Consider the following 22,167-nt stretch of genomic DNA (forward strand, 5'->3'; position numbering starts at 1 on the left):
GGGATGGCAGACTATACAATATTATGTCGGTGTACATACCTCCGACGTGACCTCAGGAAATTCTTACTCGCACTTCCCTTTGGAGAGCTAATTATTGGTGGCGACTTTAATGCCACCATGAATGCAGCTGTCGACCGACAGCCCCCTAGATACACTGGCGGACCTACCCATAAGTTGCAAGAATTTATAGACGCGCTTGGACTGGTAGATGTGTGGAGGACCAGATATCCGGAGGAAAGACAGTACACATTCCATTCTGGGGTACATAATAGCCTCTCCAGGCTCGACTACATCTTTACCTTAGCCACAGGGATGCTAGGCATGACAGAGATTAGATATCTGCCCAGAGGTATATCTGACCACTCCCCAGTCCTCGTTGCTTATGCACCATTTACCCCACGAAACCAAAGACTGTTCCCAATCAACCAGGGTATCTTAAGAATCGCAAAATAAAAAAAGACCTCATTAAGGTGACAAAATGCTATTTCGAAGAAAATCAACACTCAGTTCCCTCTCCAACAACCCTCTGGGAGGCATATAAGACAGTACTCTGTGGGCAAGCCATCTCCCTAATTGTGGGACAGAAGAGAGAACGCCAAAAACATATTGACAGTCTAGAATTAGAGCTCGCATTAGCGGAGGCGGTCCAGGCAGGGACACTACTGAAGAGAAGACACACAGACTACACTTGACATAGCAGGAATATAGAGCATTCAAACGTGAGGAGGCCTCTAGTAGACTGACCAAGACACAACACACAACATATGAACTCGGAGATAAAGCAGGCTGATTATTGGCCTGGTTGGGAAAGACAGAAAGAGTTAATAATTTGATAACTCAGATAAGTACTGATGCAACCCCTGCATAGGAGTTGTCCCCCAGTGCACAACGTAAAAGACCAACAATTTGGTGTAATCAGGGGTGTGGAATTTAATAAAATATCTACTTGTCCATGGGGCAGGTTGCTTCATAAATCTACTTATCCTGTAACAAAATCCACTTGCCCACTTGGTGCCATGTACTGCAGCGACACATTATGGCCGCAATCTCATTATACAAGAGTTCTGATATACCCTCCTTGATTGTGCCAGGGCTCATACCATAGTAATGTTGGAATACTTGCAATCCCCTTATGTTGCCACATTTCCGCAGATCTACATACTGGGGCTGAAGGTAGTGGTAAGCAATAGTTCCAGGGTCAGAGTGCCCTTTTGAGTCGGTGCAAACCTACTAACTTGCATGTTTTAAGGGTATCAAAAACTCTTTTCTAATATGTTCCCATACAGAGAAATGTTGGAAATGTACTCCTGACAATGGTAGACGTAAACCTTCTTCCAGGGTTAGGAAAAAAGTGATTGGAGGGGAAGTGAACTTGCAAACACTCAGATTTTCGCAAGAGCAAATCTACACATGCATATTTGCCCATAGAAAAATGCAGTTCACAAATATTTTCTTGGAGTACTATTTATTGTCCTACTTCTGTAAATTCTTGGGAATTCACTAAAGCCGCATAACTACCCTTAATGCAAGGACTTGTACCTTGGGTGCATTTTTAAGACTTTATTTAATAATTGGGCCCCTAATATGGTCTAGCATTGACAGTGACCTTTTGTGTTTCTTAAAGTTCTGTTTTGGCTGGCTTCTCTGTGAGTTGGCAGCATTCTGTTCTTTCACAAGGAGCATATCGGCACACAAAGTATTTTTGTTCATTGCCAGTAACTACTGTGGCAGTGTGTGCTTTTTGAGACCAAAAAACAATTTTTGCTTTTGCTAATGTTTGTTATAATGGTGAGGGCCTAGCAGCTCGCACCCCAATAAGGTTTTCCAAAAACCATGCATAAACAAGTCACACTTTGACATAACTAAAAAGCTGACCACTAATTTCAGACCCACTGGCTTTGCCAATGCTTGTTTGTTTTTGTTTCCCATAATCATATTGAAACTGGTTACATGGATTTTCCGTTATGAATATGTTTGGGAAACACTAGCATGCATCAACATATGTTACTAAATGATGATGCAAAGAAAGGGTCTTTCCTGCTTTCATGTTTTTTATGAACATTTTATTTTGAAAGCAAAGAATCATCAATCTTGATTTCAGGCTTTTGCAAATATTTGCATCAAATCAGAGAGCATTCCGGGAGCATTACATAGCTTCATTTTGCTAAACTTTGAAAACGTGTGCAAACATTTTTGTACTGGCACCACTGTCAGCAGTGTAGTCAGCGCTTACAACATTTAATTAGAGCGGTCACCCTAATAATAAAGGCTTTCAATTAATGAACCATAAATACAAGTTTAAACAGCAGTAACATATGGGCAAAAAGATTACCTTAACTGCAGATAGTCTCCTTCCCTGATCCATAATGTGGTACTGCAAACTGGCAGACAAAGGGTTTGTGCTGCATGGGGTTGGGCCTACTTGTCCCAAGGACAAAATAAACATAAAAACTTGTTGCACTTGACCCCAAACAACATGTCCTGGGCGTCGGGCTATAGGAATTCCACATCTCTGTGTAATCCAATGTGTAAAGTTGAAAAATTCTAAAGTACTCCAAGGTTAGTTGTCATTTGTTTTAATATCCAACTATCAATTCCAATGTTCATTATATGTGTCAAATCATCATTGTTAAGCAATCCACGAAAGTCATTTGAAATGTTTTAACAATGCCAGCCTCAAAGCTTTAAATCAACATTCATCATTATTCCAGATCCATCCCAATGCATTTCGGGTATGAATTCTGCCCTTCGTCAGGGAAATAATCTGAAAATGAGAGAACATACATGTTGGGTCCTTACAAGAAGACTCTCACAGAGTCATTTTGTGAAGAATATGCAATTATTACACGGCTTGTGCTGCCAGTATGTCTATACGTGATCATGTGTGCCAATGATAAGCGCAGTGTTATTCAGACGTGCTGGTGAATGCGTAACCAAAAATACGGCCTATAGTGATCAGAACCGGACAAAAAATATAGTAGTGCAAGTAAACAATACGTGCTAATGAACGACGTGATGATATTCAAACGTGCTGGTGAATGAGCAATTGAATGCGGACAAAGACGTGATCTACAATGACCGAACCAGACAAAAGTGTGAAATAAACTTAAGCAATGCTGCTGTCAATCATGAAGAAGGTTGTAAGGGTTACGTGATCCATGCGTGTTAGTTGGTGATCATTTCAGGGAAATGTGAAGTGACGGGCGATGTTAGAAGTAAAACGGCAATTAAAACATATCTCACGTTTCACGTAGGTGATAAAGGACACGTGGTCTCTGGAGAAGAAAAATAACAAACATTGAAGCAAACTAAGCGGTATTCGAAGGCATTTAAACCATGTAAAGATGGTCCTCGCGGTGAGGGACTTACTGTTAGGTGGGTTACAAAGACGCATACGGGTCCGGGTTGCCCATGTTAGTACACGACGTGTGATCCAGTAGAGTGTGTGAAGCACATAAACGTGGTTGTTAATAAAGTTGATAGCGCCCGGAACCAGAAGCAATGGGTGTAGCTAAACATAAAGAAAAGGTCCAAGTGTCGAAAAGTGTGGGCGCCATCTTAAAAAGGAGTGTGTCTGTAAGAAGTGAACTGAAGTGCGACGGAACAGTGTGTTTACACGGAGTTTGGGAGACACGTGGGATGTGAAAAATAAATCCTATTCAGTATCAATAATAGTGTGACCTAGTCAACACACTCAATCAGCAGTTTAAAGGCACATTAAAAACCAAAACCCAGTGTTACAAACATATTGCATCATGCGTTCACCATGTAAATAAACTCATTGCCTTTCTAAAAACTCAATGTCCATAATGTCCAAAAGTATGACAAATCAAAGATAACAAAGAAACTCCATTGTGTCATTAAGCCCATTACACTGCATCGTGCAAAGGTAAGTATCCAGTAATTCTCTCTTTGTAAAAGTTTGTTTTTGTTGTTGAGCCCTTCGGACTGTTTAATCACTTCTAGCACAAGAAATTTGAGTTGTGAAACATTGTGTCTTTTTTCCATGTAGTACGCAGCAACGGTGGATTTAGAGTTCTTAGTTCTGATGTTGCTTTTGTGTTCCAGGATCCGGATGCGGATTTTCCTCTCTGTATGTCCCATGTAACACTCAGTTTCTTTGGACTTACACTCAATACAAATACGGTAGTGGGAGTCCTTTCCACATTATAACTCAGATAAGGTCAAATGACAGAGACTTAGTCAGTATGCCGCAGCAAATCACTGAAGCGCTAGCGCAACATTACGAGGCCAGATATACACCAGTTGCCACTGCAACAGTGTAAGAGAACCTTGCATTCATACACGATATACACATGCCTACAATTGGTGAAGATGCCATAACTGCCCTAGATGAGGACATCACACCAGAGGAACTTACGCAAGCAATTAGGGCGCTGGACACAGGAAAGGTGTTAGGGCCCAATGGGATTACGGTGGAATTTTATAAACAAACAGCCCCTGAACTAGTACCACACCTCTTGGCCATGTACGGCGAGAGTCTAGACAAAGGGATCCTACCTAGAGACCAACGTCTTGCCACCATAGTTGCAATACATAAGCCCGGTAAGCCGACACAAGAATGTACATCCTACAGACCGATCTCCCACCTCAATGCCGAGGCAAAAATACTCACCAAGACGCTAGCAACTAGGCTGCAACCACACTTATCAACTGTAATCCATCTGGATCAGTCCGGATTTATGCCCCACCATAACGCAGCGCTTAATCTTAGAAGACTGCATGACGTAATGGAGCGTAGATCGACTACAGCAGAGGACGCAGCCATAATCTCGCTAGATGCGTGAATGGCGTTCGACTTAGTAGAGTGGCCTTTCCTTTTCGCAGTCCTTAAACATATGAGATTTGGACCAAAATTCTTCGCATGGATTCAACTGCTGTGTACACGACCGCTGGCGCAGGTAGTAGTGAACGGCCATTTATCGGCTGAATTCCCGTTGGGTAGAGAGACAAGACAAGGCTGTCCGTTATCGCCACTTCTATTTACCATAGTGCTTGAGCCTCTGGCGGCATGGATTAGGCAAGACCTTACAATACGGAGGCTGAGATGGGCCGGGGACTGGGAGGATCGTATTTCGCTCTACGCGGATGATATTTTATTATATCCAACGTCGCCAGCACGATCCATCAATTGTCTCTTAGATATTTGCACTGCCTATGGGAGGGTGTCAGGATACACCATCAACAGGGAAAAATCGCTATTATATGTCCTGTATGGCCCCCCACCGAGGCTTTCGCGTGGGTGCACACTTCAAATAGTCACGGACGGATTTAAGTACTTCGGGATATTTGTAACCCATGATCATGCACAATTCACTGAAAAGAACCTGAACCAACCCCAGACAAGATTGAAAAAAGACGTTAAGTATTGGCGCACACTACCTTTGACACTCCTGGGAAGACCTGCCCTCTTTAAAATGATGGCACTCCCCAAGTTTCCATACGTGTTACAGAACACACCGTTCCCTGTCCTCTCTACATACTTCACAGCGGTCAATGCAGAAGTGACAACGCTGCTTTGGGATGGAAAAACGCACCGTATACCACTGCATAAACTCACTAGAAGCTGGTATGATGGCGGGATTGCTCTTCCCGACATCAAAGTATACTATTGGTCTTCCCAGCTAGTGGCTATTAACCAATGGCTTCATCTCCCCCAAGAGGACCCTGCATACCGGTTGGATAGGCACCTTCTAGCCCCAACAGGGATCATGGGTGCCCTGTACAATAAAAAGAAACGGTACAATATTACAGGTCCAACCCTACACACAATACGCATCTGGTTCGAGGCGCAATGAACACTAGGCTGGGAAGGGGTGGTCACGCAAGCAATGCCGTTATGGGATACAAAGTAACTCGGGATGCTGGGCAATACTAAGGGCTTTCACAGTTGGGACTTAATAGACATATGAAAAGTTGGGGATCTGTGGCAGAAGGGAGGAGTATTTACCTTTGCCCATCTTCAGGCAACTTATGGCCTAGTCCAGACAGAACTATTTCAGTGCATGCAGATCAGACATGCACTTCAGTCACTACTACCACCAGATACAAGACCCGAAGAATCCTCCCTGTTGGAGGATAGGCTCTTAACGGACCACCTACACAAAAAGGCAATCTCACTGACCTACTGAAAAATAGTCAATAATCGCTCTGACCCCACAGTGACACTGAAGGCCACGTGGGAGAGTGAGTTGGGAGACACAGATGAGGCTGACTGGCAGGAGGCACTCGCTTCCCCCAGAGAGGCTGCAATTCCATCAAGACTTAGATTAGTGCAATTAAGAATTTTGCACCGCACGTACTACACTAGGACACTCCTGCATAAGATACATCGCGCAGACACGCCGCTCTGTCACAGACAATGCGGGGAGACAGGCACATTCTACCATACTATTTGGCTGTGTCCTAAGATAATATACTACTGGACGGCTGTGATGCAAACACTCTCCCAGGTCACACATGTTACCCTACTGCCAGACCAGAGGTGCTGCCTACTCAATATCTGGGAGCCGACAGATTTAAATACGATTGCTCAGGACTGGGTAACCTTAGGTATGACGGTAGCAAAAAGAAACATTGCACTGAGCTGGGGATTCAGGGTTAGCCCCACTCTCAATCAATGGTGCAAAGACATGGACATAGCGATGATGGCGGAAAAGTCAGTATATATCCATCGAGGGTGTCTGAATAAATGGGGGAAGGTCTGGGGAGGCTGGAACACCTATCGGGGCAATATATGTGAACCCTCCCCCCACTAGAAGAATCAGAATCTGATACTAGTGCATGAACAATCGATGATGAATGGTTTCTTAAGATCAGTATTTTTAAGAGGTGCATGGGCGCAGGGGATGGGACTGCGGGGTCTGTAATCTGAGACACGAAAGAATGAATATATATATATATATATATATAAAACACTGGATGTGTGTCTGTATGCCATGCAAAATACACTCTCACTGGAATATTATGCAAAATGTTCAATAAAAATTGTTTAAAAAAAAAAAGGTATTTAAAAAAAAAAGAGAGGAGATTATGGAGCAAGGTTTCATAAAAGAGACTTGCTCTGATGCAATCCTCTCAAATATTGAGTAATATTGTAATCAACCTGTTCTTAAATACTAATAATTGCATTACCCATTTTACATTGAATCTAGGAGAAGCTTGCCTATGTGTTTTACTGATAAGTAACCCAAATGTCTAAAAATGGCTGAAGAGACGCAGGAACTTTCACGTGCATGCGTCCACTGCATCTACGTAGTATGACGTCTTTTGCTTTGGGGGAAAAACTTTGCAGCTGCACAGTAGCTATTAAAATGGCCGCTTGAAACTCACATGTTAATACACATGCTCTGCTTAAACAAAACCCTGCATGTCTTATTAAACTGCTAATGCAAAAGTAAAAATAAATTAAAGGGATTAGAGTAGGAATAAGTGGTATACAGTGCATTTATTTATTTTCGTATTCTAACAAGTTTTTCCCTAACTTTATTATTAGTTCGTATTTGGGCCTGGAGGGCGACTGAATCCCTATCCCACCTGACTGGTGCGCAAGCGCACCCAAACCAGTCCGGATCCATGATGAGTAATTTGCAACTCAGCCAAGGTCGCTTGGGAACCTCACCTCTCGACCCGAAGAAGGGAAGGAGAAGAAGTCAAAATTCTTATACATTGTATTTGTTCCTAATGTGAAATGTGGGTGGGAATAATGCTTTGGAAAATAAAATTAAGGGGTGGGAATATTGAACAATGAACTAAAGAAAAAGCATTACATTAGTATGGTGTGATGACCTCTCCCTATCTCCTTGTCCAATCCGAAATAGGGGTTTTCACGAATATTGAAACATTGGGGGTGGTACATACACATATAAAAGTATAACTAAGGTAGGTTTAGTCAGTTAGATGTCACAGACCCATCACCGATGCAGATGACGGCGGAGGCCACAGAGGTCGGAGACGCTGTTCGAGCACTCTGATAGAAGAATCGAGAGAGAAGATTCAGGGAGAGAGAAGAGTCAAAGAATTGCTGAAGAAGAATCTGTCCATCCAGAGGGGGAAGAATCGAAGAGAGCAGTACCAGAGAGGGTTGCAGGCCCGGCTCCAGGAATTTTTATTTGGGTGCATTTGGGTGGGCCACTGGGACTCAATTTGTCGCATATATTTCTGGGCAGGCCTGCTTCAGGGCCCTCATTTATCTCTTCTTACTCTTGCAAGGCCCAGTAAAACACACTCTTTTCCAAATCTCTTTCTAAATGTTATTACTCTCAAAAAGTGCGTTTTCCTTGTAATGTTCCTTTGATGGGAAGAGGAGGTTTCTGAGGTGGGGGTATCAGGCAAATGACACTTCTCGGGCTCCCTCTGTGCGAGCCTTATGGGAAAATCCCTCTTCATTACTACCTCCACCTGACCCCAGACTCTGCAACACACTCCCTTACAGGCTTGAATATCCACTACTCCTCTCCAGTGCACCTTATGTCACAGCTGACCTTGGGCCCCAGACCCATATCATGCACCATCGGGCTCCACTTTCATTTTGCCCGGTAAAAACATTAGAAAAATCACCTTCAAACTTAAAACATTGAATATAGCAGTAAATGTAATTAGCACGCACTTTAAAGTATGTTCCACAGTAGCCCTTATGACCCGACTGCTAATTTAATAAACAAAAACAGAAAGGCCATGACAGGGCCGGCTGTATCGCTGATGCGAAAGTCTTTTTTGGTGCCACACCAATAACCTCTTTCTCCGTAAATACCTTTACTACCACCTTCCAACAGTGCCCCTCATCCCTCCACGACACAAGTGCCCCACATATCCCCATAGCCCCTCCCCCTCATTACCTCCTCCTTGGAGACCAGTACCCCTTATCTCTCTGTAGCCCCTCCCACTCAAGACCTCCTCGTCTGACTCCTTCACTACCACCCTACACCAGTGCCACTCATCTCTCCCTAGCTCCCCCTCCACCCCATTACCTCTTCCTCAGACTCCCTAACTGTCATCCTCCACCAGTGCCCCTCATCGCTCCTTAGCCCCTCCCACTACCTCCTCCTCGGATTCCCTCACTGCAACCCTCCAACAGTGCCCCTCATCTTTACGTAGCCCCTCTCTCATATGCATTTCATTTATTGTACAGCGCTAGTCATATCAGTGTAGTGTGTGTCAGTACTTTACATCACACACACATTATACAGAGACAATGAATCATACAAGTATGTAAATCAGCCTATAGGGAATGTCACATAAGCCAATGAGGATTACAAGGTGTAGGAATCACATGTCATCCATACTGGTGGGCAGTATATTTTAAAAGGGTTTGGTATAGGGAAACACAACCTTAGGATTTAAAGACTATTCCATGGGGGTCAGCTTTACTGATAAAAATGTATATCTGTCCAAGCATACTCATTTTAGCAACATTAGAATAATGAAAGACTGGGGAAGTTCTAACTATATCACAAAACAAAAAAAGCAAAGTTCTAACTATACCATTCATGTTTGTATGCAGCTCTTTGGTGAAAGTTCATTGGTCACTGTCCTATGTTAGTATTGTAACTTCTGAACTGCAAATAATACAAGGATCTCTGTGACAAAGGCAGTAACCCACTGAGCTATCCAGATACAATATAGTTCATCCGCATTTAAAAACTACTAACAAACAAATGATTGCTCTCCAAAAGGATCATTAATCACCAGCGTTTTCTGGGCATTTTGTATTGTCTTATTGCTGTCCTGCATCAGCCATGATAAAGATAAAAACTGTTTAAATGAAGCTCACACGACGTATGTGTCCTGCTGGGCCTGTGCAGATTTTAAAAAGAAAAAAAATGTAGTAACACATTCTCTTACCTACTACTCCATTAGTCAAACTTTGTGTCACAGCCTGATGTGATAAGCCGCTGCAGGGGTCAGGAAAGGTGACTAAGAATAAACAAACTTCTTTTCCCCTGCGCTGCATATAAAAATAAATATCAACGCAGCAGGACAGTAGGCAAAGGCTACCAAAGGTTACCATTGTCAAAGAAAGGATTTGTCACCTTTCGCCATGCCGAGATGAAGGGGTGAAAAAAGTAAACAAAGCCTCGTTAACATGTTAATGGTCTTTAAAGACCTGTGAAGTACTCGGGTGTGGGGCTGCGATAATCTCTAAAACTGTCTCTGTGTGGGCGTCCGGGAAGCTGTCTCGGCCCGGGCAGACACACACGACCTGTGCGTTGCACGCCTGCCTTCCAGCCCTCACTGCTGAGGGCCAAGGCTCCTTTTTGGGTGGGCCAGGCTCATGTTTGGGTGGGCCTGGCCCACCCGGCCCATCCGCTAGAACCGGGCCTGGAGGGTTGCAATGCTGGCATTGCACTTAGAAGAGGTCACCTATCCTGTCCTGAACTGTCGACTCTTGACTACTCAGGAGTTCACTTTCCAGCTCCTTGGCCAGGGGTTGGTCCTCACACCATTCTAGGTAAATATAATTCCTTGTAGTATGTCCTGTACGGTTCTTTGATTCCACCTTTTCAAGGTGCCACTGTCATGAGATTTTACTAAGTAATTGTGTCTTATTCTTGATCATTATTTCCTTAACAAAACTGGTGTATGACATATATCGGTATCTGACTCACAGAATTATTAACTAGATAAAACTTTTTAAAACTCTCTTGAGTCTGTGGTCATTTTAAAAATAAAGGTTAAATGTCATTTCTACCTATTCTGCTATTGACCAGTGGAAATTAAGATCCAAGGTGATAGGGTTGGTCAGAATTGGCGTAAAGGTAAAATCATCACAAGAAATATAAAATTGATTGCAGCAGTGTTTATCTGCTTTTGTGTGAATGTTTATGGGCCCAAGTGAGTATGGTAGTTTATGAATAACCCAAGCTGGTAATCTCGCTGGATCACAGCCACCGATGGATAAGGGAGGCTGTGACATGTAGATCATCGGAGGCTGTAGCAGTACCCCCTGGAGTTCACCCCCACCCCCTCATATCTACTGCCGGAGAAGTCAGTCAGTCAGTCAGTCAAAATATCTTTATTCGACTCAATTAAAAGTCATACAAAGAAATTAAAAAACATTTCATACAAAGAGTTAGGAACATTTCATACATGTTAAGATATGACAATAAAACCATTTACATTAAAACAGATCTAGGCATACAAAGGTTAAAAACGGAATAACGATGGATCTAATGGGTATGTTTTTTCATCCTAGCTGCAGCTACCAAGAAATTGGCTATACAAAAGGTAATACGTGTGTTGGTCAATGATTGTAAAAAGAGCAGGGCCGGTCTCACTTGTGTGAAGCCAGCCTCCTTCAAAACTGGTACCAGATATTTTTTTCTTGGCTCTAAATAAAACCCACAAAACATAACAAAATGCATAGTATCTTGGGGTGAAAAGTGATCGCAGCTGCAGGGTAAAGCTAATTCCGGTTTTTCCCATGTTTTAAAAGTGCCTAAATAAAAATGTAACAAATTAGACCTAAACTTAGTTAAAAGAAACCTATGGAATGGGATTGTAACAAAACCAAGATAAGGTGCTAAAGAAAATGAGTTGACGAGTAAGTAATGACCCCTTACTGATGGTTTCACCAATTCCCTTTCCTCACAGGATGCTCTTGCCCTCCCCATAAAGTGCTTTTTAACAAGATCGATGTCTTGGACCTTGATATCTTGGGGGGAAGTGAAGAGCTCTGGACGTCCCAAATCTGAGAATGCCTTCAGCAGATAGGTAACCAAAGGGATCTTTTTAAAATGGTCTAGGGACAGGACGTCGGACAAGATCTTATGGTTCAGTGGAAGGTATTCATTGAGCCACGTCTTTAACCAAAAGATCAGGGGAGCCATATTCAACCCATCAGTAAGGAAATCTAAGCCCACCTCCATGTGTATAGAGTAAGTTGGTGTTGACTGCGGCACAGAGAGGAGTGTCCGTATGAATCTGTTCTCCGCTCTCTGGATAGGTTCCACGTTTACGTAGCCCCAGAGTGGTGAACCATATGACGCAAGAGCGACAGGTTTACTCTTGTAAATTTTTAACAACGCTTTCATGGGCCTGGCACCCAACCTACCCGCAAAGCCCATGAGGGCAGACGATGATCTAGTGACCGCCAACCTCTTCGCCCTCACTTGAGGGCCCCAGGTTCCTCTCTGGTCAAAAAGGACCCCCAAGTAGAGAAAAGTGGAAACTCTAGAAACCATATCCCCTCTACACGTGAAGATTTTTATTCTCCTCTTGCTGCTTTCTCGGCCCACCACCATGGTATGCGACTTGCTAGCATTTATTTTTAAATCAAGCTGTTCCATGAATGTGCCAAAGGCATTTAAGAGGCGTTGAAGGCCGACACCCGTGCGCGCAATTAGCACGGCGTCGTCCGCGTACAGGAGCGCTGGGATCTTAACTGCTCCTGCACGCGGAACGTCGACTTCCATCTCCTCCAAATGTGCACCCAAACCGTTAATATAGATGGTGAAGAGCAGGGGGGCCAATATGCAGCCCTGCCTTACCCCCTTTAAGGATTTGAAAAGGGACGTGCACCTACCCTCATTTGTGACCCGTACGGCCGCAAAAAGCTCCTGATGTAGGGAAGCCATGAATCTCACCAATGCCTCATCGATCCCCATCTTCAGCAAGGTCATCCATAACTTAGCCCTATTCACCAGATCGAAGGCCGAGTAGAGGTCCATGAATGCTAGAAACAGGGACCCCTCCTTGGCCACCGTGTACTTTGATATGAGCAGGTGTAGATTGGAACATTGTTCGATTGTGCCTTTCCTTTCTCTGAACCCATACTGGATCTCTGACAACCCTCCACAACTCTCAACATTATCCCTCAACCTGGACAAAAGGACTCTGCCTAAGATCTTCACCGACGAGTCCAAGAGGGATATGGGCCTATAACACCCGGGATCATCCCGCTGGCCCTTTTTAAAAATGGGGACTATGGTGGAAATGTCCCAGGAGGATGGTGTAGGGTTGCTATTAACTGCAGTAAAAACGTTGGCCAATACCTCTGCCCACAGCTTTGGGGAATGTATGAAAAAATCGGCTGGCACCCCATCGGGGCCCGGGGCCTTGTGCTTGGTTGTGGCCAAAATAGCTTTCTCCACTTCCGTGCTATAAAAATTTATTGGGGTGGCGTCTAAAGTGGCCAACGACACATCTTGGGTTGCCTGATCATTATCCCCATATACATTTTTTAAATGAGTCAACCACTTGTCATCTGGGATGACACAGTCCATGGCCTCGTTATTTTGGTCGGAAAAGAATGGTTGTTTAATTATATCCCAGAATTTCCGACTGTCCTTTAGGACAGCCACGGAAAGAGGATTTTCCCAAGCTTCCTGTTTGATACTTCCTTGTCTAGTTTTTATAGCTGACTTATAGATTTTCCTCAGTCTAGCAATCTCGTCCCTTACCCTAGGTATTTTTTTCAAAGCTACCATCAGAGACCTGTGTGCATTAGAACATGCGGTGTCGAACCAGCGCTTCTTATTCGGTGCTCCTTTCTTTGGCTTAGCCAGGAGATCCTGCGACACCTGCCCACAGATCAACTCAAAGGCCCCTATAGTTTCACGACCCGAAGCACAAGGATTCTGACACACCTCAACCTGTTCCTTGATTTTCGGGGAAACCTCCGCGTAGAAATTTTCTGGGACCACCTTGGCCCACTTAACTCTCCTACCCTGGTCAGAGGTACGCAATGTGTGGTCCGACCTCACTTTCCCCGGATTTGGCCCCATGTAATCTCCCCAAGCCACTTCAAGTACGACAGGGTTGTGGTCACTGTGGTAAGATGGCACAGTGCGGTAGGAAATCACCCGGTTTAGGATACCTTGTGTAGTAAAGATATAATCAATTATGGTTCCGGGATTGGTGCCAATGAAGGTAGCTATTCTTGGGCCACCCTCTGGTTCGTACAAGTTGAAGTTTGCCAGAAGATCTTCTAGCTCCTCTCCTTCTGTGGTATGTTCAAAGTGCGGTCCCTCTGGACCTTCACCCCATTCCTTGTTACTTAAACTGCATGCTAACATGCAGGGATGAATGTTAAAATCACCTAATAAAATATACTCTGTATCAAGCTGGGTGTTCTGACTACCTGACCTTAATATAGCGTCTAAAGTAGCGATATTGCTACCACTATTGTCCCTGTTCCCTGAGTTATAAAAATGAATGTATAAGGACCTCCTAGTGGGGTTAATCTCTCTCTCTACGATGAGGATGTTGTGCGAATCAGTACTAATCCGTTTTAGGGAGCCCTTCAGTTCTAAGGAGAATAACATTAACAGACCTCCCTTAGCTCTGCCAATGCGGCTAGGAATAGCCGCCTTGGCGAAGCTAGTGAACCCATCCCACCAAAAATTAGCAGTTGTATCCCAGGTTTCCTGGAGGGCAATAATATTATGTCTTACAATAAAGCTTGACCACTCCATATCATTGCGTTTGGAGTTAAGTCCCGCTACATTCCAACTTAGTATTTTGCAGGTTTCTGTAGTTCTCTTCGCCACAAAATCGGTCAGGGGGACCCCATCTTCTACTCGTAGATGGGGGGTTCCATTAGCCGATAAGTTACCCACTATCTCTACTGCATTTAACTGAACATGAGAAATATCATTATCATTAACATTCTCATTAAGGGAGCCACCAACAATCTCGACCAAAATGTGGTCAGGAGCAATTTCCCTTTCTAGAGCAACTTGCGCTTTGCGGCCTTCCAGACTGGTTGTCTCATGCATATTTGTACCATTTATGAATCCTCTACCCCTATCTTTGGGGTTGCTTATTAAACATGAGACCCTTGATCCATTTTTTGACATATTTGGACCCCTAAAACGTCAATCACAATCATTTAAGTTTGCCAAAACCCCATACCTATTCACTGTGCCAAACCCCCAATCATAGGGTGTGGCCCCCATTCCCCATCCATTTGTGGCAACATTCCACCTGTGTAGTGGGATATTGGGACGCATCGGAAACTGCTCATCGCCCAGCCAGGCTCCAACCCCATTTCCACTGCTCCCATGGTCATTTACCGGGACACCCATCCCCCACCTATTCATTGTATTCCAGTTTGATCAAGGGGTCTTACAGAATAACGCATTCTGATGATCACCTAGCCCTGTACCAAATCTGTTAACTGGGCCAATACCATGGTCATTATGTATAGATCCAGGACCCCCACGCCATCTATTACTTCTTGTAGTCCACCCTGATCTTGGAATATTTGGATGGATCGCGTTTTGCTGCTCGCTATAGAAAAATTTTAGGGTGAGAGGGATTATGGTTCCACTTTTTCGTTGGGGGGAAGTATGTTTGACAGGACGTTTGGGAGCACGGCTGCGTTTGAAAAATTTAACACTACGCAGTCCCCCTTAAACTTCTTTTGCCTGTTCCCTATCCATGTCATTCTCCTCGCCATTACAATTTCCCCTGCCAACTGTTCTTTCCCATAATGTGCCATCTGCATGTTACTTGACAGCCAGTGTAACGCCTTGCTTGTCAGGGATGAAATAGATTCTGTCTGTCCAGGGGGTAAGATGGGTACGTTAGCTAGTACCAGTACCAATGGTGAAGCTTCCACTATAAATTGTGAAGGGTCATCCCCTAGGGATGGCGGTGTTGGTGCAGTAGATGGGGGTATAGGGGCCTCTGTCGCTGCTTCCTGGCTAAGTACAGCTGGTGGTGCCTTACCAGGCGGGATGCTCTCTAATAAACCTTCATCTGCTACTATATCACCCCCGATATTTCCCTTCACAGTGTCTACTGGTTTAGTAACAATGGTTACTACATTCTCTATTTCTACTGCTAACTTACATTGCAGCCCTCCCATCCTTTTCACCTCTGCGGTAAGCTTATCAATTTTTTTCATCAGTGGCTTAATGATGGTCTTTATCTTTAAGTCTATCATATCCGCTATCCTATTGAATAGATCATCGTCTATAATTTGTCTAAGGTTATCTTCCTCGTGCTCCAATTTTTTTGCCTTAGACTTTGGTGGAGAAGCGGCCCTTTTCTTCCCTGTCCGTGAGCCCCCGCGTTTGGGCTGAATTTTTCTGCAGGTTCTCACCGCCCTCGTCACAGGCACAGAGGATGAGGATTCCTCTGCTATGAGTTCCACCTGAGACTCGGGGTCAGACTCTGCATTTATCTCTGAGTCAACCAACAGTTCTGCACTCTGATCAAGACTTCCAATGTCAAGGAGGTTGGTATCAGGGATGTACGTGCTGGGATCTTGCGATAGTGTATCAGTCATTTGCGCACTCGTGGAGGGGCTCACTAAGTGAAGGACAGGAGATTGACTCAAGCCTAACGACTGCCTTCTTTCACTGTTTATTTTGTTTACCACCTGAACCAGATAGTTATCTAAGGTGTTAGTCCTATCTGTAACTCCAGAGACTAATTTCTTAGGCATATTCCCAAATGATAATAAGCACTGCTATCTATACAACACAAACAAGTAACAACAGGATAAGTGTGCACTAAATACGATCACAGGAAACTGCGTTGATATAATTGGTGGTATAGTCTTACTTCAGCCGGCTAACTTTGGTGGTTGCACGGACAGAGTGGCGGGCCCAGTCCAGTCTAGGACTGTCTAAGACTGTCCCGCCCTTGTCCCGGGCTTCTCCCGGTCGCTCCAGCGCGCTCTTTGGAGAGTACAAAAAATATCAAAAAGAACAAAAACAGAAAGTAAGCCCGCAATTGCCCCCCACTTGCAAAGCCCCGTGGCTCGATACCGCTGATGGGCTGTCTCCCCATTCACTCACATGCTTCCCTCGCTCCTCCCTCGAGAGTACACCTCGCCAGATTCAGGACTGATGAGAAGTGCTCCATTCCTTCTTGCCTGCTGACTCAAGGAATGCCACCTGTTTCCCTCAATCTCGTGACTCGCCAGACACAGGAACGGTGAATAGGTCCCCATCCCAGCAATGGCGAGAAGATCATGCTTGTAAATGTGTATTTTTTATTTGTCCAACCCTAACCGCTTCAACTTTTATTAAAATGTAACCTTGAGCGAATCTGCAACTTGTATATATGTAACTCTAACCACTTGTATCTGTAGTAGACTTGTTTACAAACTACCATTCTTATGTGAATTTTGAGTCTTTCTGTTTGTATAGTTTATGTAACTCGTGTACTCTGAAGTCATTTTGTAATGTAACTGGTCCTTTTGTAAAGCGCTCTGACACTTTCGGGTAAAGTTCGCGCAATTTAAAATCGCATTAAATAAATAAAAATAAAAAGATGAGACCTAGGTTTGTGTTTACCAAAGCGGCATTCTCTGCCCGGAAGCACGTGTGCTGTGTTTATATTGGACGTCTGCGAGGCGCCGAGGCATTTGGCAAGACACTTTCGAACCAATGGTTCTGCGAACCACACTTCGCTGTATTTGAATCCACGGTTGAGTCCTGGCTGTTGGATTCTCTCGTGTCACCGTGACGGTAGTAATGGGTCAGCACACCCGTCATTCCAAAAGGGATCCTCACCTTTTACCCGCACCCACATATTAGTGCAACCACCTTCACGTGCCCCAGACCGGCCGGTAAAAGTTTTCTCGCGCCCTGACGTCAATCCGCCTAGCTCTCCGGGTCACGTGGCGATACGTCGTTGCAGCAAGCCGGTACGTGGTGGTGAGCAGGCGTCATTTCCGTCACGAACACAGAGGGGACTCAGGAAATGGATGTACAGAATACCGACAGCTCGGCCCCGCTTCCCGTTTGTCCACCAGGGGACAGCGGCACCAGCGAGCCCGGTCCCGATGCCCCTCTCAGCCACGGTAGGAAATGTATTATAGTCTTTAGGATCATTTAAGCCCTGTCGCTGTTTCCTGGATTGCGGGGAGCTCTGACCCCTGTCCGAACTGTGCCCAGACCCTTGCTCTTTACCGTGGTTTTAGTGCACAGATGACACACGCCGTGGTTACCCCCACCCGTATAGAGTTCACGTCTTGGATATGTGCCTGGGAAGAGTACAGAAAGATCAGCGCGTTAGCACTAAATAGACGGTCCTGAATGTGCCACGACAGTCACGCCTTTTCAGTGTCTGTACCGGCAAATTTCTTTAAATACACCACATGTCCCGGTTTTCAAAGAGGTGGAACTCCACACAAATGGAGAAAAGTCTTATTCATATTGTGTACCCTTGCATAATTATCTAAGCATGCCTCAAAACCGCAATATAAGTTTTACATATACAGTTAATCAGTGCCATTAAAACTACACACCTAACTTAGAACAATAATGTCATTTGTCATCCGTTTTCTGAGCGCTGTCACTTAAGTTATTCAGTGTCCCACAGCAGCAGCAACGTTTTAGTCCTACCTTTGTGTCAATGGCATTCGATGTTTGTTTTTGTTTTCACAATCTTGTCCCTAGACTGCTGCACTTGCACACTCGGACCTAAAAGCCTTTCTTCAAGCACATTACTCATGCACCTGGGTGTAGAAACCGTGGGGGACAGGAGGGATTTATACCCCCGGCCCCCAATATTTTAGAGATTTGGGGGAGGGGGGGGGGGGTGTATGCAGTGGACATTACCCACCTCAGATATTTAAGTGGAAACTGAAGTAGCAGAGAACACCTTTTACTGAAGCCATGCTGCACACGTACTCCCCCTGAAGAGCTGCAATCTGAGGAACCTATTTGTTTTGTTATTTAAATGCAGTCATTGAGTTGTTGAACTCCTAAAATCCTTCTTTTGGCACACCAGCAAAGTAAACGAAGGCATCTGAAGCTATTTTATGTTAATGTCCTTGCTGGCTTGACTGACAAAAAAGAGCTAGGAGTGGCTTAGCACCTCAGCCACCATAATTAAATAAGTAGCAAAAACAAAGAATGTTTGGAGTCCCCTCTGCTTTTGCGCTTTAGGTTACTGTTCTTCAAGGAGACGCAATGCCGCATCATTTTAGACAGGCATGTTCTGCATTTGATCTTCAGTGCCTATGGGAATACTGTAACTAAAAAGCACACCGTTAAATCGTATGAGTTTGACCATGTATATATGCTTATATGTATTGTCAATTTGGTTTAAGTGTGATAAGTGTGTTTAATTGAAATCTAGCACTCAGGCTTTGCGCCGGGCCCAAGCACACGTCCGCGCCATCGCGGACACAGGTTCCCGGCCTCCGCCTAGACGTCCTCTAATGCTGTAGATCTGCGCAGACCACTACTCGGTGGTAAATGTGACCCCCACTTTGGGCCACAGGGCTCTGCTGTGACTACTGGCCGTGGGGAGGCTGGACCCTCAATGCTGTCCAGACCTGCATGTCCCAGAATGGTGCTACAGAAAGCTAGGGCTGGCTGGAAGTGTGCCCCAGTGTTACCCCTAAGGGGCCATTACTTGTACGGTGACCACCAACACTCCATGTCATCACATGCACTGCCCACCCCAGGGCTGTCTTTTGATAAACTGGTACATTAGGGTCTTTTTAGTTTTGTTATGTTTCTATTGACATGATTAGTGCGAATTGCAGGTAAATTTCCAGCTCCGTGTTTTGTGCTTGACATGCAAGTTCTGCCTGTTTTTCAGCCCAGACCACTTTGCAAGTATGGGGCTGAAAGCCCCAGTACCTCATTTTTAAGGATAATTTGAAAGTGCTTTACAGGTGGCTATAGAAAGGAAGGCCAGTTCTGACTTCGTTATTCTATGCTGCTTGTTGACTATATCGTGCTTGAAACATGCAGCAAGTGCTGGCTTTTTGGGCAACAGCACTTTCCATGCTGGGATATTTCAGCCTTCGTTAATGCAAAACTACAAGTTTTTAGAACACAACTTGCTTTTGGATAAACAGCTGCTACTGGCTCACAGTGGTAAACGTGACATTGGGGCCACTCTGCACCAACAGGCAAGGAAGTGTTAACTGCCAGGTCTTTAAGTGGGATGTAAAAAGTTGGGGGTCTATGTATGGGGCATGGTCTATGTAATTAAGAGCGTGGCTTTGAAATGTAAACAATTTCTGCAATTCCCATTGCGAACCACTCCACTGGTATTTGGTGCCTCTCTGAGCTTTTGGTTATTGCATACAGATATATTACACAACAAATGACATACATCTCTGCCCTGGATATGGAGCACAATGTCTAACGTTGTTTCTGTTTTTTACAGCTTACATTCTCCTATTGCTTGCTAACTCAGAAACCATCTCTCACTATACTCCTGAATCCTGTATTGAAAATGAACCCTAACTTACTCCCACTTGATTCTTCTCCTTTCTTCAGTGACCCTCATTTTACCAGTCTTTCTCTGTATAACATCTATTTTCTGAGAATAGACTCCACACAGTCTCATTCCTGAATGCCTCAATCCTTATTATTGAAAATTCTGCATTTGTATGATACCTCATTTAATCGATCACAACCTCTCCTCTTAAAATAAAAAAATCCTGTCCCTGTAATCTAACGTTGCCTAATCTCCACCAGCTGATCGATCTTCCTAACCGTTCACCTGAAATCAATAGCCTCCACTAATGAGTATACCTGAGAAAATAGCAGCAGCTAGGTTAGATAACTTACTGCACCACCCACTTTAGTCACTCATGACATTCCTTTATATCAGCGGTTGCCTGCTGCCACATGGCCATAAATCAAATACGAATAATCCAAAAGGATGAGAGGCAACACAATTCCAAATCGAAACTGTTTTAGTATCAGTCCAACATTCAGGTAATATGCAGTTTAGTCCATAATTCTCAGTTTTGATATACAAATTGTAACTTCACTGTTGTTTTTTTCCACATTTGATTATTCACATATGATGCCTCCAACGTGTTTCGCCCTTACAAAAGGGCTTCTTCAGGGCACCACAAATCTTGTATCAAAATCCAATTCCATGTACAAGGGAAATTAGGGAACTAATGACGTTCTTCACGTTTCGTTGCATGTTTCCATGTGTCCTCAATCCACTTATACGTTTTCAGTAATTGTTAGTAACTTGAAGAATAATGTTCATTTTCACCCAAAGGCTCTGCTTATCCATTTAAGAACTATGATAACATAGGCAAGAGTACTTTCTTTGGCAGCACCATCCCGGTGTCCCGTGGCCTAATTCGCGCTGAATGTGTATGTATATACCTGTTCTCAATTTATCCTAAAGTAACTGGAGAAAATGCATGCAATCTATCTGGAGAGCACACAATTAATCTCAATAACCACTAGATTAACCATTAACCTTGGGTTTCGGAGTATTGTACTACTCAACGTGAAACTCTTCGCCTTGTCGTGGGTAGTAAGTGCTATATAAATCCAAATACAATTACCAACCCAACTTGAATAGCGATAATTGAATGACTGAGCAGAAAGCATTGACCTTTGGTGTTAAACGGAGGAGAGAAAGATGTACCCCTACATTCTCTGAGCTGCACAATATGCATTCTTACGCTCGGATCCCAGTTTGCCTACTTGACCAAGTTGTGTGATCCACACTGCATCATTTTACTTCAGTATTTATCATTTTTCTTAAGCATCCAGTTTGAGATCACAATGAAGTAATTCAGTTCACTTGAATGTAGTTACAAAAAAATATTGCTACACGTTTAATAACAATATTGGCTATATAAAGAGAAGATGTTTAAACTTGCATGTCTTCAGTATCTCGCGGCAATGTCGGGTAAAGGGGTTTTCTTGAACATTTCACGTTTTCAAAAAAAATATTACTTTCTACAATAAATGCCATTGAGGTCAGTGATATGTACTTAATTGATACACTGAGGAATGTTGAAAAGTACATTTTTTTGCCAATTAAGGCTTTATCATATTTCTGCATGACATTTGATGCCTATTTTACAGCTTTCAATGGCTCGGCTCGTGCTTTGGCTCTCAGAGCCTTCCCCAACGATTTCTGTGTTCCTCCCTAACCCTAGACATTTAGTATCTCCTATATTTTTGCATTATGCCTCGTGCACATCACAATGCATTAACAATCCGCAAACCAACTACCTCTCTTACCTCTTGTAGGCTTTATGCTAGCCTTTGACCCTGTATAGTGCTCCACTGCCTTTTGGCTAGGTTTGTGCTATACAAATACCTCATGCATACTTCTCAACGATGCCCACCTCCCTTCTCTGCCATGCCCAGGTTCGAGTGAACCTGTGTGGATGCCCTTTGTCTTGTCAGCTGAATAATTCTTAAGTAACTTTAATTTAAACGGTCTCCGTTGTCAGTGTTTAAA

General features: G+C 44.0%; 1 protein-coding gene across 3 annotated transcripts in view; it reads left to right on the forward strand.

Annotated features, from left to right (window-relative positions):
• TUT7 (terminal uridylyl transferase 7) overlaps nt 1-22,167 on the forward strand; it is a 1,540,394-nt gene that overhangs the window by 46,471 nt on the left and 1,471,756 nt on the right. Inside the window, exon 1 of one of the 3 annotated variants that reach the window (XM_078675706.1) lies at nt 17,600-17,779. The exons of the other annotated variants lie outside the window; for them this stretch is intronic. Coding sequence (XP_078531832.1) covers nt 17,680-17,779 — 100 coding nt within the window. The 5' untranslated portion in view covers nt 17,600-17,679. Of the gene's footprint in view, nt 1-17,599; nt 17,780-22,167 lie in introns of those variants that run through there. 3 annotated transcript variants of the gene reach the window in all.

Source organism: Lissotriton helveticus, chromosome 2_1, assembly GCF_964261635.1.
Source record: "Lissotriton helveticus chromosome 2_1, aLisHel1.1, whole genome shotgun sequence".
NCBI lineage: Eukaryota > Metazoa > Chordata > Amphibia > Caudata > Salamandridae > Lissotriton > Lissotriton helveticus.